A 21,729-nucleotide genomic window follows, 5' to 3' on the forward strand; every position below is an offset into this window, starting at 1 on the left:
CAGAAGGTTGATGATGCTTGGAACTTCACCTTGATGCCAACCAATCAGAGAATTGTGCAACAGCTGATCACACACCCTGCAGCCCCCCCCTCACACTGCCTTTAAAACCCCTTCCCTGAAAGCCGTTGGTGAGTTTGGGTCTTTTGAGCGTGAATTGCCCATTCTCCTTGCTTGGTGCCCTGCAGTAAACACTGTACTTTCCTTCACCACAACCCAGTGTCAGTAGATTGGCTTTACTGTGTGTGGGTGAGCAGACTCAAGTTTGGTTTAGTAACAACCTAATACCCCACCTAATAATAGATTCTGTCAATGCTACCTCCAAAATAAACCCCAGATTTACTGACTTTTCTCCATCTCTACCATCATCACCCTAAAGGTCACCATCATCTTATACCTGAACCTACTACTACAGACTCTCCACTGCCACTCTTGGCTCCCTCTATTCCACCCTCTATTCAGCAGCTACAATGTTCTTCCGTCATATTCTGCATCTCATCACTCTCCTGCTCAAAAATCCTCCAATGGCTTCGCAATGCACTTAATATCACAATTCTTTCCTTGAGCTTCCCTGGTGGCGAAGTGGTTAAGAGTCCGCCTGCCAATGCAGGGGACACGGGTTCGAGCCCTGGTCCGGGAAGATCCACATGCCACTGAGCAACTAAGCCCGTGTGCCACAACTGCTAAGCCTATGCTCTAGAGCCCACAAGCCACAACTACTGAGCCTGCATGCCACATCTATTGAAGCCCACGTGCCTAGAGCCTGTGCTCCGCAATAGGAGAGGCCGCTGCGATGAGGAGCCTGTGCACCACAATGGGGAGTGGCCCCCACTCGCCGCAGCTGGAAAAAGCCCGCATGCAGCAATGAAGACCCAACATAGCCAAAAATAAAAATAAATAAAATAAATAAATAAATAATTTTCTTTTCCTTGACTTGAAAGGCCCTATATCACCTAGATCTTTCCCATTTCTCTAACCTCATTGCATGTCACTCTTCTGTCTTGGTCACTGGCCAAGACACACTGGCCTTCTTTCTATTTTTTAAAATGTACCGAACTCCTTTTTGCCTCATGTTCTTAAAACATGCCATTCCCTAATGTGACTAGTTCCCTTTCATCCTTAAGATTTCAGCTTAAATATCATCTTGTCAAACAGGTCTTTTATAACTACCTTAATAAAAACAGGCCCAATCCCTAATGATCTCTATTCTCAGCACTGTTTATTGCTTTCAAAATAGGGTAAGATCACTGCCAAAAGGATGCTTTCTGTCACATGAAACTTATGGAAAGAACCAGATAATAGAAAAGTGACATTTTTGCTACTTAGAATTTTTTTTTTTTAATGATGAGACTATACTATAGATTGTTTCTCACAGGGGAAATATGACAAGCACACTAGAGGAAAACGGTATCTTAGGGAAAAACAACTTATGTTCTCCCTCACTTTTGGTAAAAGCTACTAATAGGATTAAGTCTTCAAAAGTACCTAGCATTTTTCCCCACCTCAGGGGCTTTGCCCCTGCCATTCCCTCTGCCTAGGAAGGTATTAGGAACCCCAGATAAATGTATGGTCCTGCTTTAGGTCTTCATTTAATGTCATGCAATCAGTGAGGCCTCTGAGACCACCTGATTAAAAACAGCAATGCCCTCTCCCAACACAGTCCTTTCTCATCTTTCCCTGCTTTTTCTCCCACAGCACTCCTCATCGTCATAAGGCACATAATGTATGTTACTTTTATATATACTTATTGTCTGTCTCCCCCACGATAATTTAAGCTGCATAAGGGCAGGAAATTCAGTCTATTTTTTTTTTTACTACTTTATCTCCAGTATGGATTCAATAATTATCTGTTCAATGAATTAACACTAAAATGACACCCATAAAAGATGAACCAAGTTACAGCAGGAATGTGATGGTTAATTTTATGCATCAACTTGACTGGCCACAGATGCCCAGATTAAACATTATTCCTGGGTGTGCCTGTGAGGGTGTTTGGGGATGAGATTAGCATATGACTATGTGTCATTTCAGTAGACTGCCCACCCCAATGTGAGTGGACATCGTCCAATCAGTTGAGAACCTGAAGAGAACAAAAGGAAAGGCAGAGGAAATAGGAATCTGCCCCCCTTTTTTCTGCCCCATTGCTTGAGCTGAGACATCTCATCTTTTCCTACCATTGAACTGGGATTTACACCAGCAGCATCCTTGGTTCTCAGGCCTTGAAATTCAGAGTGAATTACACCTCTGACCTTCCTGAGTCTTCAGCTTGCAGAGGGCAGACTGTGGGACTTGTAAGACTCCAAAATCACATGACCCAGTTCCTCATAATAAATCTGTGTGTGTGTGTGTGTGTGTGTGTGTGTGTATTCATTCTATTTCTCTGGAGAATCCTGACTAATAAAAGGAGTATGTAAGTATGTAAGAAGAGTGGCAGGAAGGTCAACACCAAGCACAAGATGAGGTTTATTTAAAAAAAAAAAAAAGGGAGGAAAAACAAAACGAGCTTTATAAACCATGTTTGGTAAAGAAAGAACGAACGCATGGAGAACATTATTGGGAAAGATGGTTATCATATTAAGAGATGACAGAGAGAAAGCTAAACTATCCAACTTCTGTTTAGTTTCCATTTTCTTCAACAAGAGAATGATTTTCAAAGAAGCAAGTGTGAAAACTTAGCTAAAATAAAAATGACATATTCAGACATAACAGTAGGTACTTTGCTTTAAATTAATGCAAGTCTTCAGACAAAGGAAAATTACTTCAGAGGACACTAAAAGAACTTAAAGATAGGATTACAAAACCAATGCCAATAATCTTATGAAACAATGGAAAATGAGAGAGGTGCCTGAGGTCAGCAGACAGGCAAATGCTTCAACCTAAAAATATGAATGGATTTTATCAACTGGTAAGCCTGACGTCAATCTTTAGCAAAGTTTTAGAATGTTTTTAAGCATTCAGAAAGTAAAACAATAATTAGTAGAAATCAGCATAAATTTTAAAATACTTATAGCATCAAAGAGACCATGTTTCTTTTTATGACAGTATTAAGGTACTGGATACCAAAAAAGTGGTTTATCTTAATGTAACGATAAAGATCTCCTTCTGGGTGTCTATAAGCTGGATAAGTGTAGTTAGGCACACTCAACAGTTTCTAAAATGTCTGGGAACAAACTATGACAGTTTTCATTCTATTACCCACCACATTCAACCAAATGCTAAGTCCTAGCAAGTCTACATCTCAAATATTTCTCAAAACCGTCCACTTCTCTCTACCTTCAAGACTGCCCTGTAGTCTGAAAAATTCATCTGCTACCTAACCACTGGAATGGACTCGTACTTGGCTTTCTAATTCCATATTTGTTCCCTTCTAATTCATTAACCATACAGTAGCCAGAGATAACTTAAAAAAGAACATCTGATTCCTTTATATCCCTGCTTATAATCTTTCAGCAGTCCCCTATCTACCTCGCCTCACTCCCTGGAGATTAAGTTCAATATCACTAAAATGTCCTATCAGACCCTGAATAGATAGGGTCCTCTATCCAATTTGCAGTGTTATCTACTTGCCACTCTCAATCACCGTGCTCCAGTCAGAATAGCCTTCTGGAGCCTTATAAAGAAAACTGAGGCCTTGGAGAACCTCTGACTAAACACAGAAGAACCACAGGAGGCTTGAAGGGGGAAGTCCAAGTAAAATGGCTTTAAAGGTTTGCTTAAAGGAAGTAAAAGTACCCCTTAAATAAAATATTGATTTTGAAAAAAAAAAAAGAATAGCCTTCTTAGAGCCCCTAGAATTTATTAAGCTCTTTTCTCCTTCTCAGCCTAACCTACATCATTCCCTGTGCCTGGAACACTTTCATCCCAACCACACTGCTCTCTATCCCTTCCTCTATAACTCAAGACACAAATGTAATAATTATTTAAAGGCTATCTGTTTAATGTCTGCCTCCCCCACCAGAATGTGAACTCTGAGGGAAGGAACCGTGGCTGTCATACTCACCCCAGCGCCCCCTATGCCTAGCACAGTGCCTGGCATGTGGCAGGTTCTTATAATTGGCTAATCCATACGATCAGGATCTGGGCATAACTCTCGTATGATTGTCCTTTCCAAGACTTGATTAAATAACAGAGTATAAAGTCTGTGAAGAATATAAATCTGTGAGCAATACTCGTAGCGCTAGATTAAAGAATGAAAATTTCTATAAACTCAAAGTGGGGCAGGGGTGAGAGCAGAGGAAACAAGACTGACCATATACTGATAACTGCTGAGATGGGTGATAGGTGTGTGGATACTAATTACACTATTTTCTTTGCTCTTATTTATACAATGTGATCCCAGTGTTCTCATGACTGATAAACATCTGAGTTTTTCTAAAGAAAGGAAGCTTACCAAATAGTGACCTTTCACTGAGACAAAAGGTTCAAGAAGAATGCTTATGCTTCCTATTGACAGCTCTACTTAGTAATCTCCTTCCACACCATCTACACATTAGAACAGTACTGACACTGTGGTAACAGCACAGAAATGGAAGCTTCAAGATACAGAGTTAAGTCCAAAAATCTCTTGTCTTTCTGTTTTAGTAGTCTTTCTATGACACCACATTTATTTTTAGAAAGTTATCTATTGCCTTTTACCTAAGTCCTGCTTGAAAGGACGAGGGAGGAAGAGAGGCAAAGAGGGAGAGGTAAAGAGAGAAAGACAGAGAGAGAGAGAGAGAGAGAGAGAGAGAGAGAGAGAGAGAGAAATAAACAATAATTATTCTTCCAGGAAATCCTCTGGAATCAAGAATATCTAATCACCAGAATTCAGGTGTAAGTGATTACCACTGTACAGTCTTTGAATCTGAGTCTTGTGAGGTATCATCACCTTGACATTTATAAGGAAACTCCATCTCAGAAGAGTGATCTGCCATGGCCACACAACCAATAGGAGATAAGCAAAGAAAGATCAATGCTCCTTTGGAGCATATGTTAATGACCCAATGCTCCTTCTCGGACCAAGAGATTCTCAGTCCATTACTTACACTACTATATTGCAACTGATAAAAACAAAGCAATGCAATCATAACCCAACTGTCTCTATCATATAAGCCTGTGAGAACCATTGCGTTTCTTTTGCATCACCCACCAAACAAAAGAATTTTCAAAATGCTATGACTTATCATAAAATTCACCTTAAGCTAACCACTATTTCCTCTTAAAAAACAGTTTTAAGTTAAAATGGTACACTACCAAATAACTGATTTCTCTAAAAAATTACTTAGCTCAAAAGGATTAACCATACTTTATAAACAATGTAAATTTTCAATATTTAGCAGTGAAAACTTGCATTTATTTGAAGGTCTATGGAATTTATTTGATGCCATCTTTTCTTTTTTAGTATACTCAGAAAATCAAAGCTGAAAACTAAGTCATATATTATGTTAAAAATATTTTTTAGAGATTTCCTCAAATCTCTAGCTTATAAGAAAAACCTCCTGACATTTAATAGAAAATAGCCTGCAAATATAGTGACAAGTGCCTCATAAATAAGAAAAATGTTACTTTCTTCTCTTTTTTTGTGGTCATTACCTTTGTTTCACAAGGTGGTTAAATACTTTTATATCTAAAATGAAAACCCATAAAAAACACTGAAAGGCACAGTATGTCTTAAATGAGCTTTCTTGGTTTCAAAAGCTTTTCTTATTTCTCTTTCACAGAGATCTGAAAAATTAAAATTAGCATTTGAAAGTATTCAAAAATTGTTTAAATCGTTTAGTTGCTATGCTGTACAGGTGCAGTTCTGAATGAAATAAATTTACCATCTGCTTTTTCTCAATTCTGACCAGTTTACAATTACACTAACCGACAGGTGAAATGTCTTTGCCCTAACAAACCTGTAAGACTTTCTTTTGGATGGAAAAATTCTTAAACATAAAATCCACTTCCATAATTAAAAATTTTAAAGGTACTTCCTCTATTTTATCTAATACTAATCTATTTATAAAAAGCTGTTAACAGTATTTCCTTGTTGTACTACATAGAATTAAAATAAAGGAGTCACTCGGTCAGTATTTATTTTGTTCATTCTATGCCTAAGAATATACTAGGTGCTGGGGATACAGAAAATGCATGATACACTCTAACCAAGAGAAACTTATATTCTAGCAGAATACATAAACCATAACTATACCAGAGAGTGAATTATGAGAGCAAGAATGCATATGAATGAACAAGGAGCCATGAGAGCATGAAAATATAAATAGTTCTGCCTCCACTTGGCTGTAGCTTCACAAAAACAGGATTCATGTTTGTTCTATCACTGCTGGATGATCACTAGCTCCTAGCATAGTGTCAGGCACATATTAGATGTTCAATAAATAGTTTGTTGGCTAAAAAAAAATGAAACAGGGAAGTTTTCACTTAGAGGGTGACAAGACAGATGAGCATTATAACATTAAGTAAGAATTAAATAGACAAAAAGGGAGGGAAAGGTTATTCTAGGCAGAAGGAACAGAATGAACTACTATACCCACCTTTCACCAATTTACCTTAATGTAGGTAACATTCAACATTTTACCCCAAAATATATTTTCTACAAACAACCTCTACCCAGCCAAAGATTTTCTAAATGTATATTTCAATTTTAAAAAGTAGAAAATAAACTATCAAGGTCCCCACTGGATACCACATGTAGGATTTTGAGTGTGTAAACTTAATCATTAGCAGTACCAATAAAACCAAACATAATAGCTACAAAAATAATTTATAGCTAAAAGAAGGAACAAAATATATTTTAACCACATACCATTTTAAGTTGGATTTAATGAAACTCAATTTGAAAAGTAATTTAATAAAAGTTAAATTAATAAAAATAACTTTAAAATAGTCATATATCTAAGCAAGAATATAAGCTAAGACAAAAACAGGAAAAAAGGAATTTTATAAAACAATATTTTTTTTATATAAAAAATAGCATTGAAGGCAGTTATTAGACTAAGTCTGATACGTTAAGTTATACCAAGTTCTGAATGTGTGACACTGTGAGTCATGCTTTAGATCAATGATAAATACAAGCTGTTGGTTTAATCAACCTTCTATAGGCTGGCAAATGTTTTCTAAAAGGGTTAGAGAGTAAATATTTTAAGCTGTGGGCCACATGGTCTCTTTCACAACTATTTTTTTTGACTTTTTTTTTTAAGCATCTTTATTGGAGTATAATTGCTTTACATTGTTGTGTTAGCTGCTGCTGTATAACAAAGTGAATCAGCCATACATATACATATATCCCCATATCCCCTCCCTTTTGCGTCTCTATCCCACCCCTCTAGGTGGTCACAAAGCATGAGTTGATCTCCCTGTGCTAATTGGCTGCTTCCCACTAGCTATTTTACATTTAGTAGTATATGTATGTCCATGCCACTCTCTCACTGTTTGTAGATTTTTTTTTTTTTTTTTTGCGGTACGCGGGCCTCTCACTGCTGTGGCCTCTCCCGCTGCGGAGCACAGGCTCTGGACACGCAGGCCCAGCGACCGCTCTGCAGCATGTGGGATCCTCCCGGACCGGGGCACGAACCCATGTCCCCTGCAGCAGCAGGCGGACTCTCAAACACTGCACCACCAGGGAAGCCCATGTTTGTAGATTTTTTGATGATGGCCATTCTGATTGGTGTGACGTGATACCTTATTGTAGTTTTGATTTGCATTTCTCTAATGATTAGTGATGTTGAGTACCCTTTCATGTGTTTGTTGGCAATCTGTATGTCTTCTTTGGAGAAATGTCTATTTAGGTCTTCTGCCCATTTTTGGATTGGGTTGTTTGTTTTTTTGATCACAACTATTTAACTCAGCTGTTGTAGCATGAAAGTAGCCGCAGATGTTACATAAATGAATTGTGGCAGGGTTCTAATAAATCTTTATTTACAAAAACAGGTGGCTGGCTCATGACCACACTTTTTGTTTGTTTGTGTTTTTTTTTTTTTGCAGTACGCGGGCCTCTCACTGCCATGGCCTCTCCCGCTGTGGAGCACAGGTTCCGGACGTGCAGGCTCAGCGGCCATGGCTCACGGGCCCAGCCGCTCCGCGGCATGTGGGATCTTCCCGGACCGGGGCACAAACTCGTGTCCCCTGCATCGGCAGGCAGGACCACACTTTTTGCCAACCCCTGTTCTCGTGTCTCAAAGTGACTTCTCAATAATTCTTTTTATCGAGACAGCTTTACTTCCTTTCGAACACTTTCACATTAACTGTATTATTGTTTCGTTAAAGCTTCTAAAAACATTTATAGGAAACCACAGCAGAAATTCTCTTATTTTACAGATAAAGAAACTGAAGCTAAAAGGGATTGAGTGACTTGCCCTAAGGAGCTACCAGAAGAGCTGAGTCTAAAAACCACACCTTTGTTATTTCCACAACTCTTACCCATCACCCTCCATAACTAATCCTCTAATGCCCCAACTGAAACAGTTCAATCATTTTTAGAATCCTCTGCTGACTCCCTGGGCTCTCTATAGCTGACTCACCATGCTCACAATAGATTTCAAGAACATCTACTTAAAAGTTCATCTAAATTATTTACTTAAATTCTGAAGACAAATTACTCTCAGATCTCTTCTCTCTTTAGAACATTCCTGTCTTCTTCCCTTTAAGCAATCCTTTTATTCACAAGCCTCCTAAAATGTCACTTCACCTACAAATAGCCAGCCAGGAAAAGGAAAACGTACACCTTCCTAAGGGGTTGTAAACTCTTTTCATCACTTAATAAGAATATGTGTACTCAGTAATATAAATGAAGTGAAAGGCCTGGTGCCTTCCTTTTGCAAACCTTACAACCTAATTGAGAAATATCAGAGGTACAAATATGAAACTAAGGAGCAACTCCATGTAACTTGGGTCAAATCTAAGAAACTTAAAAGAAATGTGAAAATTTAATTTACAGGACACACTGTCATAAAATACGTACCTTTTGTACTAATGAAGTCACAGATAATGCCCTGTATTTTGCATAATGAAAGTTTAATAAATACTAAATAACTACAGACAACTCTGTGAGATGGTTAATGATATAGTCCAAAAGATAAAACTGTATCACATTTTTTAAATTTTTTTTTAAGGGGAAAAGAGGGGTCTTCTCTTATTCTAGTTGTTGCTATGAAAGAGCAGCTTATATTGTACCAACTCCTTGTCCAAAAACAACTATTGAAGATGGACGAAATACAGACAGTCCTTGCTTTGCACAGTAGTGCAGGACTGGAAAAATTACCATGTAACATAAAACCATGCAAAGTGATCTTAATAGTTAATGGGAAAATTTATGATTGTTTTGTGATCTTTTAGAAAATTGTCAAAATATTAAAAACTCTGATGGTTATAAATGTACAGGAAAATGAAAAAAGTAAATAAAACTAATATTTATTTAGTACTGTGTTTAACAGTACACTAATTAAAGCATTAGAAACATGGAGAATTAAAGTGCTTTATTTGTAAAAATCTTATACACAGTTTGAATAGTGCCTGCTTTCTTACAAGCAAGCATCTTTCCTAAACTTTGGCAAATTATCATACTCCTTTCTAAGTTTGGATCAACTTCAAACATGTTACTTGCACTTTCAACACCATGAGATATCCCTGTTCCTTTAATGTGATATTTTTGCCAGTATCACTCCCTCTGGGATAACTGCATCCTTTTCATCACAACCACTTCCCTCATTTGTGTGGAAGAGTTTGCCTTCACTAAGCTCCTGGGGCTGCATATCTAAAGTCTCTCAAATGGTGGTAGTGTCAACAGCCCCACAGTTAGCTATGTCTTCTATAATTCCACTACCTTCTATTCAAATTTCACTTCCAGCATTATCATTTTTTGTTTCTTTGCTACACTTTCATCTTTCTTGGCTAATTCCCTCTTTCAATTATCCAGTTTTACAAAATGTTATGTGGGCTTATCAATGGACACAAGGGGGCAACACAACTGCATGCTTTGCTGTCTGTGAGTGAATTAAATAACAGCGGCATAACGACGATTCACTGACAGACACTCAAAGAAAGTGACCGGTCACTGATCATGACATGTATCTGTTGTTACATAATGACTGAACCGAAGAGCTCACTCTTACGTAATTGTACTTTATGTGATTATTCACAGTTAATACACACAAATGAAATTTGAGCCACATTGTTGGGGAACTGGCATTATTTAACTAAAGCATGTTAACTGAAATTCATGCATATCTGACCCATGCAAAGTGAGAACTGCCTTCATACAGAACTGTGTGTAGGCACTGGAAGGCAATCAGTGCAGGCAAGATTAAGGAACTATGATGGCTAAGAGAAGAAGAATATATCAGTAAATTGCAGATTCCCCTCAGCTTTTTCCTTGAGTGTATTTTCTAAATCCCAGCCAGGAGAGAGAGAATCTGAGCACAAAGCAAGGCTTCCTGTTCTGAGAAAGCAGAGACTAGAGATTGTGCCCTACCCAGGTGGAGGTATTTTGGTACATACACAGGGTATTCAGTTGCAATTCCAGAAGGATCGTGACTAGGACTAAGGGCACTTTTTCCAGAAGCTAAACACAGGAAGTTTATACTGTCTTATATTAGGGGCAAAGCAATCTGTCTAATGCTAGGGAATCCAGGAAGTGAGGGATGCTAGAAGGGTACAATGTAAGAAAGGTATGACCAAAGGTGGCTTCTTTGTGAAATTCTGTGCACAGAGGCTGGAATTTAAACTTGTATCACCAACCCTAAGATGTACCAATTACTCACAGGATTACAGTTACTTCATACTTCATAAAGCGGTATTATGAAATTAAACACTGTTATATTTACCATTTTGTAAACCCATCCAGAGTTGCTTGTGATCTTTTTTCTGCATTTCATTGATTACTTGACTTTTGTGCTTTAAAGCATCTGCTTCTTTCACACAAGACATAAAATGAGCTTCAATTACATCCTTAGATGGACAGTGCAGAAGGTCCTTTTCTGGAAAACTCTATCAAAGGAAGAAAAAATACACATATAAAACAGGTACACACATTACAAAATTAGCTCTTCAAAGAACTGTTATCTCCTGCAATTTTCCAATATTTTAAGCAAACCACCTCTTACCTTTGCAATAAAGAGACTTTAGTATAACTCCAAATACTTTTTTAAATTAACTTAAAAATCTTTAGCTGTCTGGCATATTCTGCACTTTTTCCAAATAATCTTTATGTGATATGGTATGCATTTATACAACATGAAAAAAGATATGAAAGAACAAGAATTTTAAAAATAGCTTTTTGACTGGCCATACCTAGTATTGTCAAGAATGTGGATGGAAATGTGAAATGGTACAAACACTGTGGAAAACAGTTTCGTAGTTTCTTCTAAAAAAGCAGACACCTACCATCTGATCCTGTCATTCTACAACTAGGTATTTACTTAAGAGGAATAAAAGCATATGTCTACACAAAGATTTGTACATGAATGTTCACAGCAGCTTTATTTGTAGCAGTAAAAACACAGGAAGCAACCTAAGTGTCAACAGGTAAACAAATATATAAACTGCAGTATAAACTTATCAAAGTGTACACTTTTAACATGCATAGTTTCCTTTAGGTCAATTAGAGCTTAACAAAGGTGTTAAAATGTAAGGTCAAATAGCTAAATTTACATTCTTTACCTTCACTGAATCTTTTAGGCAGTTGAGGCAATGATCATTGGATAAATAAGCAGTAATGTAAATGAGATGACATGTACTTTTCACCGAAAAAAAAGAAAGATGTTAACAATAATAGCTAACTGAACGCTTACTATGTGACAAACATTGTACTAAGACTTTAATATGGATTAAATCATTTAATTTTCCTAACATCTCTTGAGGTAAACACTATTGTTATTGCTATTTTACAGATAAAAAATATATAAATAAAGCTCTGGGAGTGGATGGAATTGTACAGCTTGCTAGTGGTGGAGCTAGAATTAGTCTGACTCAACAACCCCAGCTCTTAAACCACCATGCAATACCACTTCCTCCCTAAGACCTAAATATGTACTTAATGATTCTATTTGAACATTATCTTACCAAAAAAAGACATTGTTCTGTAAGTCCTTTAATAAAAATGGAGTCAAATAATAATGGTAGAAAATAGCATTAGTTATAGCCTACTCATGTTATTAATAGACAACATTCAATTATCCAAGTCATGGAAAGCTCCTGAATGATTAGGAAATTTACCATAGATGCCCTCCTACCAAAGGAAAAGGCACTTGACTACCTATGGCTATCTCCTAAAGCATATTTTTTAAACGCAAATAATCAGTCACACCTCCTTCTATTTTCATAGAATCCAGTCTCACAGTTTCTGCTGAGTAAACGGTAAGCCACTATATAACTACCCGCTAGTCACAGTTGCCTAGAGCAGAAGGAAACAGCTGAAACAATCAAATTGTCTCTCTAGGTACAAATGGATTCCAGTTTCATGGTGCTCTTGAACTAGAAGTCCATAAAGAATTAAGATGGATACTTTCAAACAGGCACACAAAGGCAAAGAATAGGAGAAAATATAAAATGTCTTAAGAATGAAAAGGCAAAAGGAGAGTATGAGGGACAGATAAAACTAAAAGATGAGAGAGGATATGGACAGCAGAGAGAGTGTCCCTGCCTTAAGCAACTTTACAATCAGCTGTATTTGCTTTGAATCAGCTAGAATGAAGGGATTTGCCCTGGATTCCTGACCAGGACAAAGAATTAAGTGTACATCATATCAATTCTATTACAGTCAAATGGATTAGCAATATGATAATGATTAGCATTATGATTTAAGAAAATTTCAATTTTGTTATACTTGATCTATAAAATTAGAAGGGCTTTTTCAGACCAATGCTTTCTTTATTTTTTACTTTTTTAGGCGTGCAGCATGTGGGATCTTTGCTCCCCAACCAACCAGGGATACAACCTGAACCCCCTGCAGTGGAAGGGCGGAGTCTTAGCCACTGGACCACCAGGGAAGTCTAGAAGGGCTTTTTCAGTTGTTGTACAGTAGTCCCCAACCTTTTCGGCACCAGGGACCGGTTTTTCCCGGGAAGGGATTTGGGCGGGCAGGCGGGGGAGGTTCAGGGGGTAACGAAGCTTCGCTCGCTTGCCCGCCACTCACCTCCTGCTGTGCGGCCTGGTTCCTAACAGGCTGGGGACCCCTGTTGTACAGTTCACTACACTGCTAATTATCCACTTCAGTTATGAATGAGTGGCAGAAAATATAAAAGTTCATATTCCAAAGAAAATATTGTCTTCATGTACTTTAATTTATGACCTATTTAAGCTTAAATACCGTTAGAATTTCTTAAAATTGTATACAAGCTGATTATGAAAAAAAGGAGTTAGGATCTCTCAAACCACTGGTTTGAAAAATCAGGAGGAAAAAAATCCCGCCATTTTTTAGTGTTGCATCAGCATAGGCTGCTATTTCCTTCAATGGCTCTTGTAACCAGAGAAGGTACTGAGGTTTTCCTTTTCCCAGACTTCCACTGCTTTGCAGGTTTCTAAACTTAACCAATGCCGACACCTATAACTGATAGCTGACAATTCCAAATGCCTAGTCTTTATAGCAAAAGAGGGAGTCTGTTAAGAGAGTGCATGTTTGTACACCTACCCTTCAACAGAGAATGCCCTATCTCCAGATGAACTCTTTAATGAAATGAACTCAGGGGAAGCATGAGAGCAGTAACAGAAAAACGGAGATACCTGCTTAGGCAGCCATAGCAGTTGAATTAATTGTGGCAATGAACACAGTGTCAGATGTCTCAGCCAAAGCCACCACAGCTGCTACTCATGAAATGCTCTTCTTCCCATGATTAGCTTGGGCTGGGGTGGGAAATCTTTTTTTTGAAAGCTTCACAATAAAATTACAAGCAGAATCTTGATTTGTTACATTATATTTCTAAATCTCTTCTCATATACATGAGCAGTTGTGTTTAAGTGCATATCTTTTCAGTCCAAATTCTTGCAAATAAAGGCAGCGACTTTAACACCATGTTTACTTGCTTTCATTAATCTTCCAAGTCAGAATCCTAATAAACTAGATCTAATTTCACTTTTTTCCTGAAAGGTTCCATTTACTTATATATTATTACCTGTGTCCTTTAATTAAAATATTAATCCAGGCAGTCTGGAGTATGTCCAGATGCATTAGAGATAACCAAATAACACTAAACGAAACACTAAAACTACTTACAAAGTTAGTGGGAAAAAAAGCTTTTTCAGTCGATTAATAATAATATTACAAGCTCTATTATGACAATAGAGCAAAACAAAAAAACATTTCCCATGTACTGCTGATTCCTCCTTCTCCCCGTCTCCCACACCCAATCAAGTTCTGTTGAATCTACATCCTAAATAGATCTGAATCCATTCACTTTCAACATTCCCAATGCCACTTTCCTAGTACAAATTAACAACTATGTGAAATTTCTCAAAAACCTCGTGACTGGATCCCATGCCCAAAATCTTACCCTCTTTAATTCATTTTTCACATTTGGAGTCATGGTGATCTTTCTAAAATGCAAATCTGGTCTTCTCACTCAGCTGCTCTGTTCTACTTTTAGGATAAAATCAAACTTCTAATGCTTTCAACATTCAAATGATTTCTCTCCCTGCTAACCTCTCCAGCATAATCTCTTACTCGCATTTCACGTACTCCATTCTCTTTCCCTTCTCTCCCACATACAGTCTCTGCTCCAACGATCCTGAATATCTGTCATCTGTTCAGACATTCTTTCAGCCATACTCTCTTTTCTGTTCCTTTACACAAACTATTTCTTCTGCCTGGCACACTCTCCTTGCCTATCTCTCAACCACCTACATGCCTACCCCCCAAAAAAGTCCTCCTCAAAATTCAGATTCAGTTTTGATATCACTTCCTTCAGGAAATTTCCCTTACTCCCCAAGTCTAGGTCATGTTCACAAAGTCCTTATACTTAACTCTATAATATCATTTATATTCTTATGTCACCGTACTCTTAAAGCTGGTCTCTGTCGCTACAAGACAGAGACTAAGACTATTCTCAAGTCTGTGTCATCTCAATAAACTTTTAAAAATAAGTAACTTTACTGAGATATGATTTCACATACAGCCAAATGAAGAAATTTTACACATACAGTTAGATAAATTTTGATACTGCGTAACTGTCAGCCCAAACAAGATACAGAACATTACCATCACCTTCTAAAAAGTTCCTTGGTGCCCTGTGCAATCAGTTCCCCCATTTTGAACCTCAGCTACCACTGATGTGATTTGTATCACCAGAGATTAGTTTTGCCTATAATATAATCACATATCAACAGAATCATACAATGTGCGGTGTTGTGTACTCTAGCATCTTTCACTTAGCATGTTTTTGAGATTCATTTTTGTTACTGCATGTATCCGTAGTTTCTTTTTATTGCATAGTAGCGTACAACTGAATGGATATACCACCATCTGTTAATCCAAAACCCTGTTAGTAGACATTAAGATTATATGCAAATTTTGGCTATTATTAAGAAAGTTGCTATAAACATTAGTGTACAAGTCTTCTGAGAACATGTTTTCATTTTTCTTGAGTATATACCTTGAAATAGTAATGTTGTCATAAAGAAAGTTTATGTCTAACTTTATTTAAAAACTGCCAAACTATTTTCCAAGATGAAAGTACAATTTTACACTCCCTCCAGCAATGTAAGAGAGTTCTGGTTACTACATTCCCCAAACTTAGTACTGTCAGAATTTTTTTTTTTGGCTGCACCGCATGTGGCTTGCAGGATCTTAGTTCCCTGACCAGAGACTGAACCTGCCCCAGGGCAGTGAAAGTGCCAAGTCCTAACCACTGGACCACCAGGGAATCCCTTTTTTAATACACATTTCCCTGATGACTGATGATGGTGAGCACCTTTTCATGTGCTAATTGGTTATTCCCATATGAACATACATAACATACATATATTATATACCTGTTCATATATATACACATATATATGTGTGTGTGCATATATATCTCTGTTTAGATCTTTTGGATGTGTTCCAAAGTGAATGATGTATTAGGGAACAATTTGAACAATGTAAATTTCATGTTTACTTTTGTAAACATTGTCCACAATAGTAGGTGAAGACAAAAAATGTACCCAGCTAAACCAAACCAAATCAGAACACACAGAACACACACACACCTCAGAAATGGATCCACCACTTCAATTCATACTATGAGCTACACTCATCCACATCCTATGTTATAATTTTGTCTGATTTCAGGTAACCTTCCTCCTATCACTTCACAATAACTAACAAGCTGCAATCCTTTCCAATGCTCTTTTCAACAAGCAAATTTCCAGTCTTTTTCAACATAGAGTGCCATATTCATTGTAGTACTTACGTATTCCTTAACCATTTAACATATGTAAAATTTGTTAAAATGTAAAATTGTGCTTTTATTAGGTTCCTATCTTTTTCATTTGTCATTAATGAAGTTTTGGGGTTTCCTCTGATTTTTAACAACACAGTACTTTTTAGGAATATGTACCTTGCAGTAGAGCAAAACTATGTAGAAGTGGTGAAAGCAGACACTCTTGCCTTTTTCCTGATCTTGGGTGAAACATTCAGTAAACCACCATTTAGCATGATTTCAGCTGTAGGCTTCTCATATTTAGTCTTTGTCAAATTGAGCCAATTCCCTTCTATTCCTAAGCTTGCTAAGAGTTTTCATGAAAAACGGGTACTGAGTTTTGTCAAAAGCTTTTTTTGCATCTATTCATCAAATCATGATTTCTCTTTTTTCTGCTAATATGCTGAAATGAATTAAATCGATTCACTGATAATGAAGTTGAGTCACCCTTGTATTTGTGGGACAATCTCAACATGGTCATGGTGTATTGTCCTTTTTATATGTTGCTACATTCGATTTGCTTGTATTTTCTTGAGTGTCTGCATCTAAGTTCATTAGAAATACTGGTCTGCAATTTTCCTTTAATATCTTTAATAGGTTTTGGTATCAGAGTTATTCTGACCTGTAAAACAAATTGGGAAATATTCCCTCCCCTTCTATTTCTGGAAAAAGCCTACAGATTGACATTACTTATTCCTTAAATGTTTGATAGAATTCACCAATCACGAAACTAGGCAAGGAATTTTACTTTGTGAGGATTTTTCTTTAAATTACAAATCTAACTTCTACATACATTCAGGGGCTATTCATATCTGCTACTTCTTCTTTTCATTGAATTTGTCCATTTGTCAAATTTTCTGGCATAAAGTTGTTCATGATATTTCTTACTATCCTATTAATGTTTATAGGATCTGTAGAAATATCCCATCTTCTTCATTCCTGGTAGCAGAAATTATGTATTCCTACTATAGAAAGATTTTTCTTTTTTTTTTTTTGCAGTACGCGGGCCTCTCACTGTTGTGGTCTCTCCCCTTGTGGAGCACAGGCTCCAGATCCGCAGGCTCAGCGGCCATGGCTCACGGGCCCAGCCGCTCCGCGGCATGTGGGATCCTCCCGCATCAGGGCACGAACCCATGTCCCCTGCATCGGCAGGCGGACTCTCAACCACTGCGCCACCAGGGAAGCCCTGTAGAAAGTTTTTAATTCCCTCTAAGCACTGCTTAGGATGACTCCCACAAACTTCAATATGTTGTGTTTCCATTATCATTCAGTTTGAAATACTTTTAAAATTTCCCTTGTGATTTCTTCTTTGACCCACAGATAATTGAAGATTTAGTGGCCTCATCCTTTAGATAAATGCGGCCACATATTTACTTACAGACATTATTAACCCTTCCTTAAAATTATATTATTCTTGCCTTAAACTGTCATTTCTCTTTTAAAGAAGTTAAAAGAGGTAATTTTTTCTATTTATCATTTATTTACCATTTCTAGTGTTCTTCATCCCTGCCTGTAGCTTCTTCCAGTGCTTTAAGACATCATTCCATTTTCTTCTGTTCTTCACTATTTGATGAGAAGTCACCCATCATTAACCTACTGTTCTTTTGTGTCATTTTTTTGGTGGCTGCTTTCAAGATTTTCTGTTTATAACTGGTTTTCAGCAGTTTATGATGTGCTTGGATGTGGTTTTCTATAATAGTTACTTGCTTTAGATTTGCTGACCTTCTTTAACACACAGACTGTTTTCTCCCCCAAATTTGGAAAATTATTAATCATTATTTCTTTTTTTAAAAATTGAGATATAGTTCATATACAATTCACTTAAAATTGACCATTTTAAAGACCAGAACTCAGTAGTTTTTAGTATGCAGTTGCCCTCCATACCTGCAGCTTCTTCATCCATGTATTCAACCAACCACGGATCAAAATGCAGTTGGTTTTATCTGTGGATGCAGAACTTGTGGATACGGAGGGTTGACTGTACTACACCATTTTATATAGGGGACTTCAGCATCCAGCGGATTTTGTTATGGAGAGCGGGGTCATGGAACCAACCCCCCACAGACACCCAGGGACAACTCTATTCACAAGCTGTACAACCATTACTGCTATCTAATTACATAATATTTTCAACACTCAAGAAACAAACCTTGTATCTGTAAGCAGTCACTCCCCATTCTGTCCTCCCTCCAGCTCTTGAAAACCACCACTCAACTTTCTGTCTCCATGGATTTGCATATTTTGGACGTTTCATATAATGAATCATATAAAGTGCAGCCTTTTGAGTCTGCCTCCTTTTGCTCAGGCTCAGTATGATGTTTCAAGGTTCATCTGTGCTACAGCATGTAACAGTACTCCGTTCCTTTTTATGGCCAAACTATATTCCATTGTATGGATATACATTTTGTATAACCATTCATCAGTTGATAAGCATCTGGATTGCTTCCACTTCTTGGTTCTTATGACTAAAGCTGCTATGAACAACCATGTACAAGTTGATGGGTAGACATATGTTTTCAATTCCCTTGTGTATATAACTATGAATGGAGTTGGTGGGTCATATGGCATTTGAGGGAATTGCCAGATTTTTCTCCAAAGCAGCTGCAGCATTTTACATTCACAACAGTAACATGTAACATATGAAAAGTACCGATTAGCCCACTCTCTCCAACACCTGTTATTGTCCAACATTTTGATCATAGCTATTTTAGTGGGCATGAAGGGGTAACTCACTGAGGTATTTCTTTGCAGTTCCCTAATGACTAATTATGCTGAGGTTTTGTGGGGGTTTTTTCATTTTTTATTTTTATACAATTTTTAAAGGTTACTTTCCATTTACAGTTATTACAAAATACTGGCTATATTCCTCACATTGCTCAGTACATCCTTGAGCCTACCTAACACCCAAGAGTTTGTACCTCCCACTTCCCCCACCTCTATGTCTCCTCTCCCCCAACAGTGGTAACCACTAGTTTGTTCTCTATTATCTGTGAATCTCCTTCTTTTATGTCATATTCACTAGTTTATCCTATTTTTTAGATTCCACACATAAGTGACATCATACAGTATTTATCTTTCTCTGACTTATTTCACTTAGCATAATGCCCTCCAAGTCTATCCATGTTACTGCAAATGGCAAAATTTCATTCTTTCTTATGGCTGAGTAGTATCCCATTGTATGTATGTATGTGTGTGTATATATATATATATATATATATATATATATACCACATCTTCCTTATCCATTCATCTGTTGATGGACACTGAGGTTTTTTCCATGTCTTGGCAACTATAAATAATTATGCTTGGTTTCTTTTCATATGCTTACTGGCCATTTATATATCTTCTTTGGAGAAATGTCTACTCAAATCCTTTTTCCATTTTTAATTGGGTTATTTACCTTTTTATTACTAAATTCTAACAGTTCTTTATATATTCGGGACACCAGACCATATTAAATATATAATTTTGCAAATATTTTCTTCTATTCTGTGGGTTGTCTTTTCACTTCCTTTGAAGCACAGAAAGTATTTCATTTTGATGAAGTCCAATTTATCTATTTTTTTCTTTGGTTGCTTGTACTTTAGTTGCTGTTACCATGTAGTTGTGTTTACTGTTGCTTTGAAACCAGGAAATGTGAGTCAAATCATATTTCTTAAAATTTTCTTTCTGACCCATGCCCTCCTTCCTTTCCTTCTAGGACTCCAATTACATGATGTTAGACTGCTTGATATTATCCTAGAAGTCATTGGGACTCTGTCCCCACCTCCCTCCAATTTTCTTCTCTCAGTTCTTTACATTGGATAATTTCTATGGATCTGTCAAGTTCACAGAAGCTTTCTTATGCCATCTCCAATTCACTGTTAAGTCCATCAGTGAACTTTTAGTTTCAGATACTGTTCTTTTCAGTTCTGCAATTTTGTTATCTTAAGTCACTGAGTTTTTAATAGTTGCTTTAATTCATTTTTTGCTAATTCCAAATGTGGGTTATCTCAGGGTCAATGTCTACTGACAGCACTTTTCCCCTTGATATGGTTCAAGTTTCCCTGCTTATTTGCATGTCTAGTAATAGACGATTGTATGCTAAACACTGTGAATATGGTGTAAGGATTCTAGATTATACTGTCTTTCTTGTTGAGTTTGTTCTGCCTGGAGCCTCTCCTTGATCTTAAAAAGGCTTAATTTTAGGCTTTATTAGGGCAGATCTAGAGCAATCCTTACTCTGTAAGAGGAGTTAAACTTTGTAAAGAGCAAGATGGTAAATGTATTATTTGTGGGCCATACAATGTCTATCGCAAGCACTCAACTCTGCTGTTGTAGTCCAAAAGCAGTATGTAAATGAATTAGCATGGCTGGCTGCATCCATCCATTATTTATGGTCACTAGAATTTATATTCCACATCATTTTCACATGTCACAAAATATTATTCTTCTAATTTCTTTTCAGCCACTAACAAATATAAAAAACATCCTTAGATCACAGGACATATAAAAACAGTCAGTGGGCCAGATTTGGCACACGGGCCATAACTTGCCAAACCTTTCCAAAAGCACAGCCTTTCAGGAATCTAAGATTAATATCCAGTATATTAACTAGGTCTTTCTCCACTCTGGATGGGCTGAAATCCAACATCTCCAGGTATTATGATATTTCTCCCACTTTTAACCCCCTAACATGCACACTCTACTAGGCCTTAAGGAACATCACCTACATGTGTGCAGCCCAACCCTCAGCCAGGCACTCTTGGGGAACTCATACTTCTGTACATGCCCTCTTCTTCAACAACCTGTCTAACAAGTTCCAGCTGCTTCAGCAGCCCAAAACTCCAATCTCTGCACCCTCAGTTCAGTAGAACTTCCTTGCTCCGCTTGAGTTCCACTCCCCATGACATAGTTAGCCAATTACCCTGAAGCACAGAGATGGGCTAAATGTGGGGCTCACCTAGTTTGTTCTCTTTCTCGCTACATCCAGTGCCTGAAAACAGCTCCACTTCATATACTTTGTCTGGCTTTATAGCTGCTTATGACTAGAGGAAAAATACAATCCACTTACTGTCAGAGATGAAAGCAGATGTTAACCACAATAAATATTTGATACATAATTTAATGACTAAACAAACCTTATTTCATAAAGTTTTAAGTATGTGTGACCCTCTGTGATCTCAACCTCTTGGTGTCCACACCTTTCTGTAATCCCTTCCCCTGGTAGGTAGGACCTGTGATCTGCATTAATCAAAAGAATATGGCAAAGGGACTTCCCTGGTGGTACAGTGGTTAAGAATCCGCCTGCCAATAAAGGGGACACGGGTTCAATCCCTGGTCCGGGAAGATCCCACATGCCGTGGAGAAACTAAGCCCATGC

General features: G+C 37.4%; 1 protein-coding gene across 4 annotated transcripts in view; it reads right to left on the minus strand.

The window, feature by feature from the left end:
- The window catches only part of ATG5 (autophagy related 5), a 119,510-nt gene that overhangs the window by 68,439 nt on the left and 29,342 nt on the right, over window positions 1-21,729 (minus strand). For all 4 annotated transcript variants that reach the window (XM_082668885.1, XM_082668886.1, XM_082668887.1 and 1 more), the window contains one exon: window positions 10,800-10,962. In XM_082668885.1, the coding sequence (XP_082525011.1) occupies window positions 10,800-10,962 (163 nt within the window). The remainder of the gene's footprint in view (window positions 1-10,799; window positions 10,963-21,729) is intronic.

The sequence above is a fragment of the Grampus griseus genome, assembly GCF_964374135.1.
Source record: "Grampus griseus genome assembly, chromosome: 13".
Lineage (NCBI taxonomy): Eukaryota > Metazoa > Chordata > Mammalia > Artiodactyla > Delphinidae > Grampus > Grampus griseus.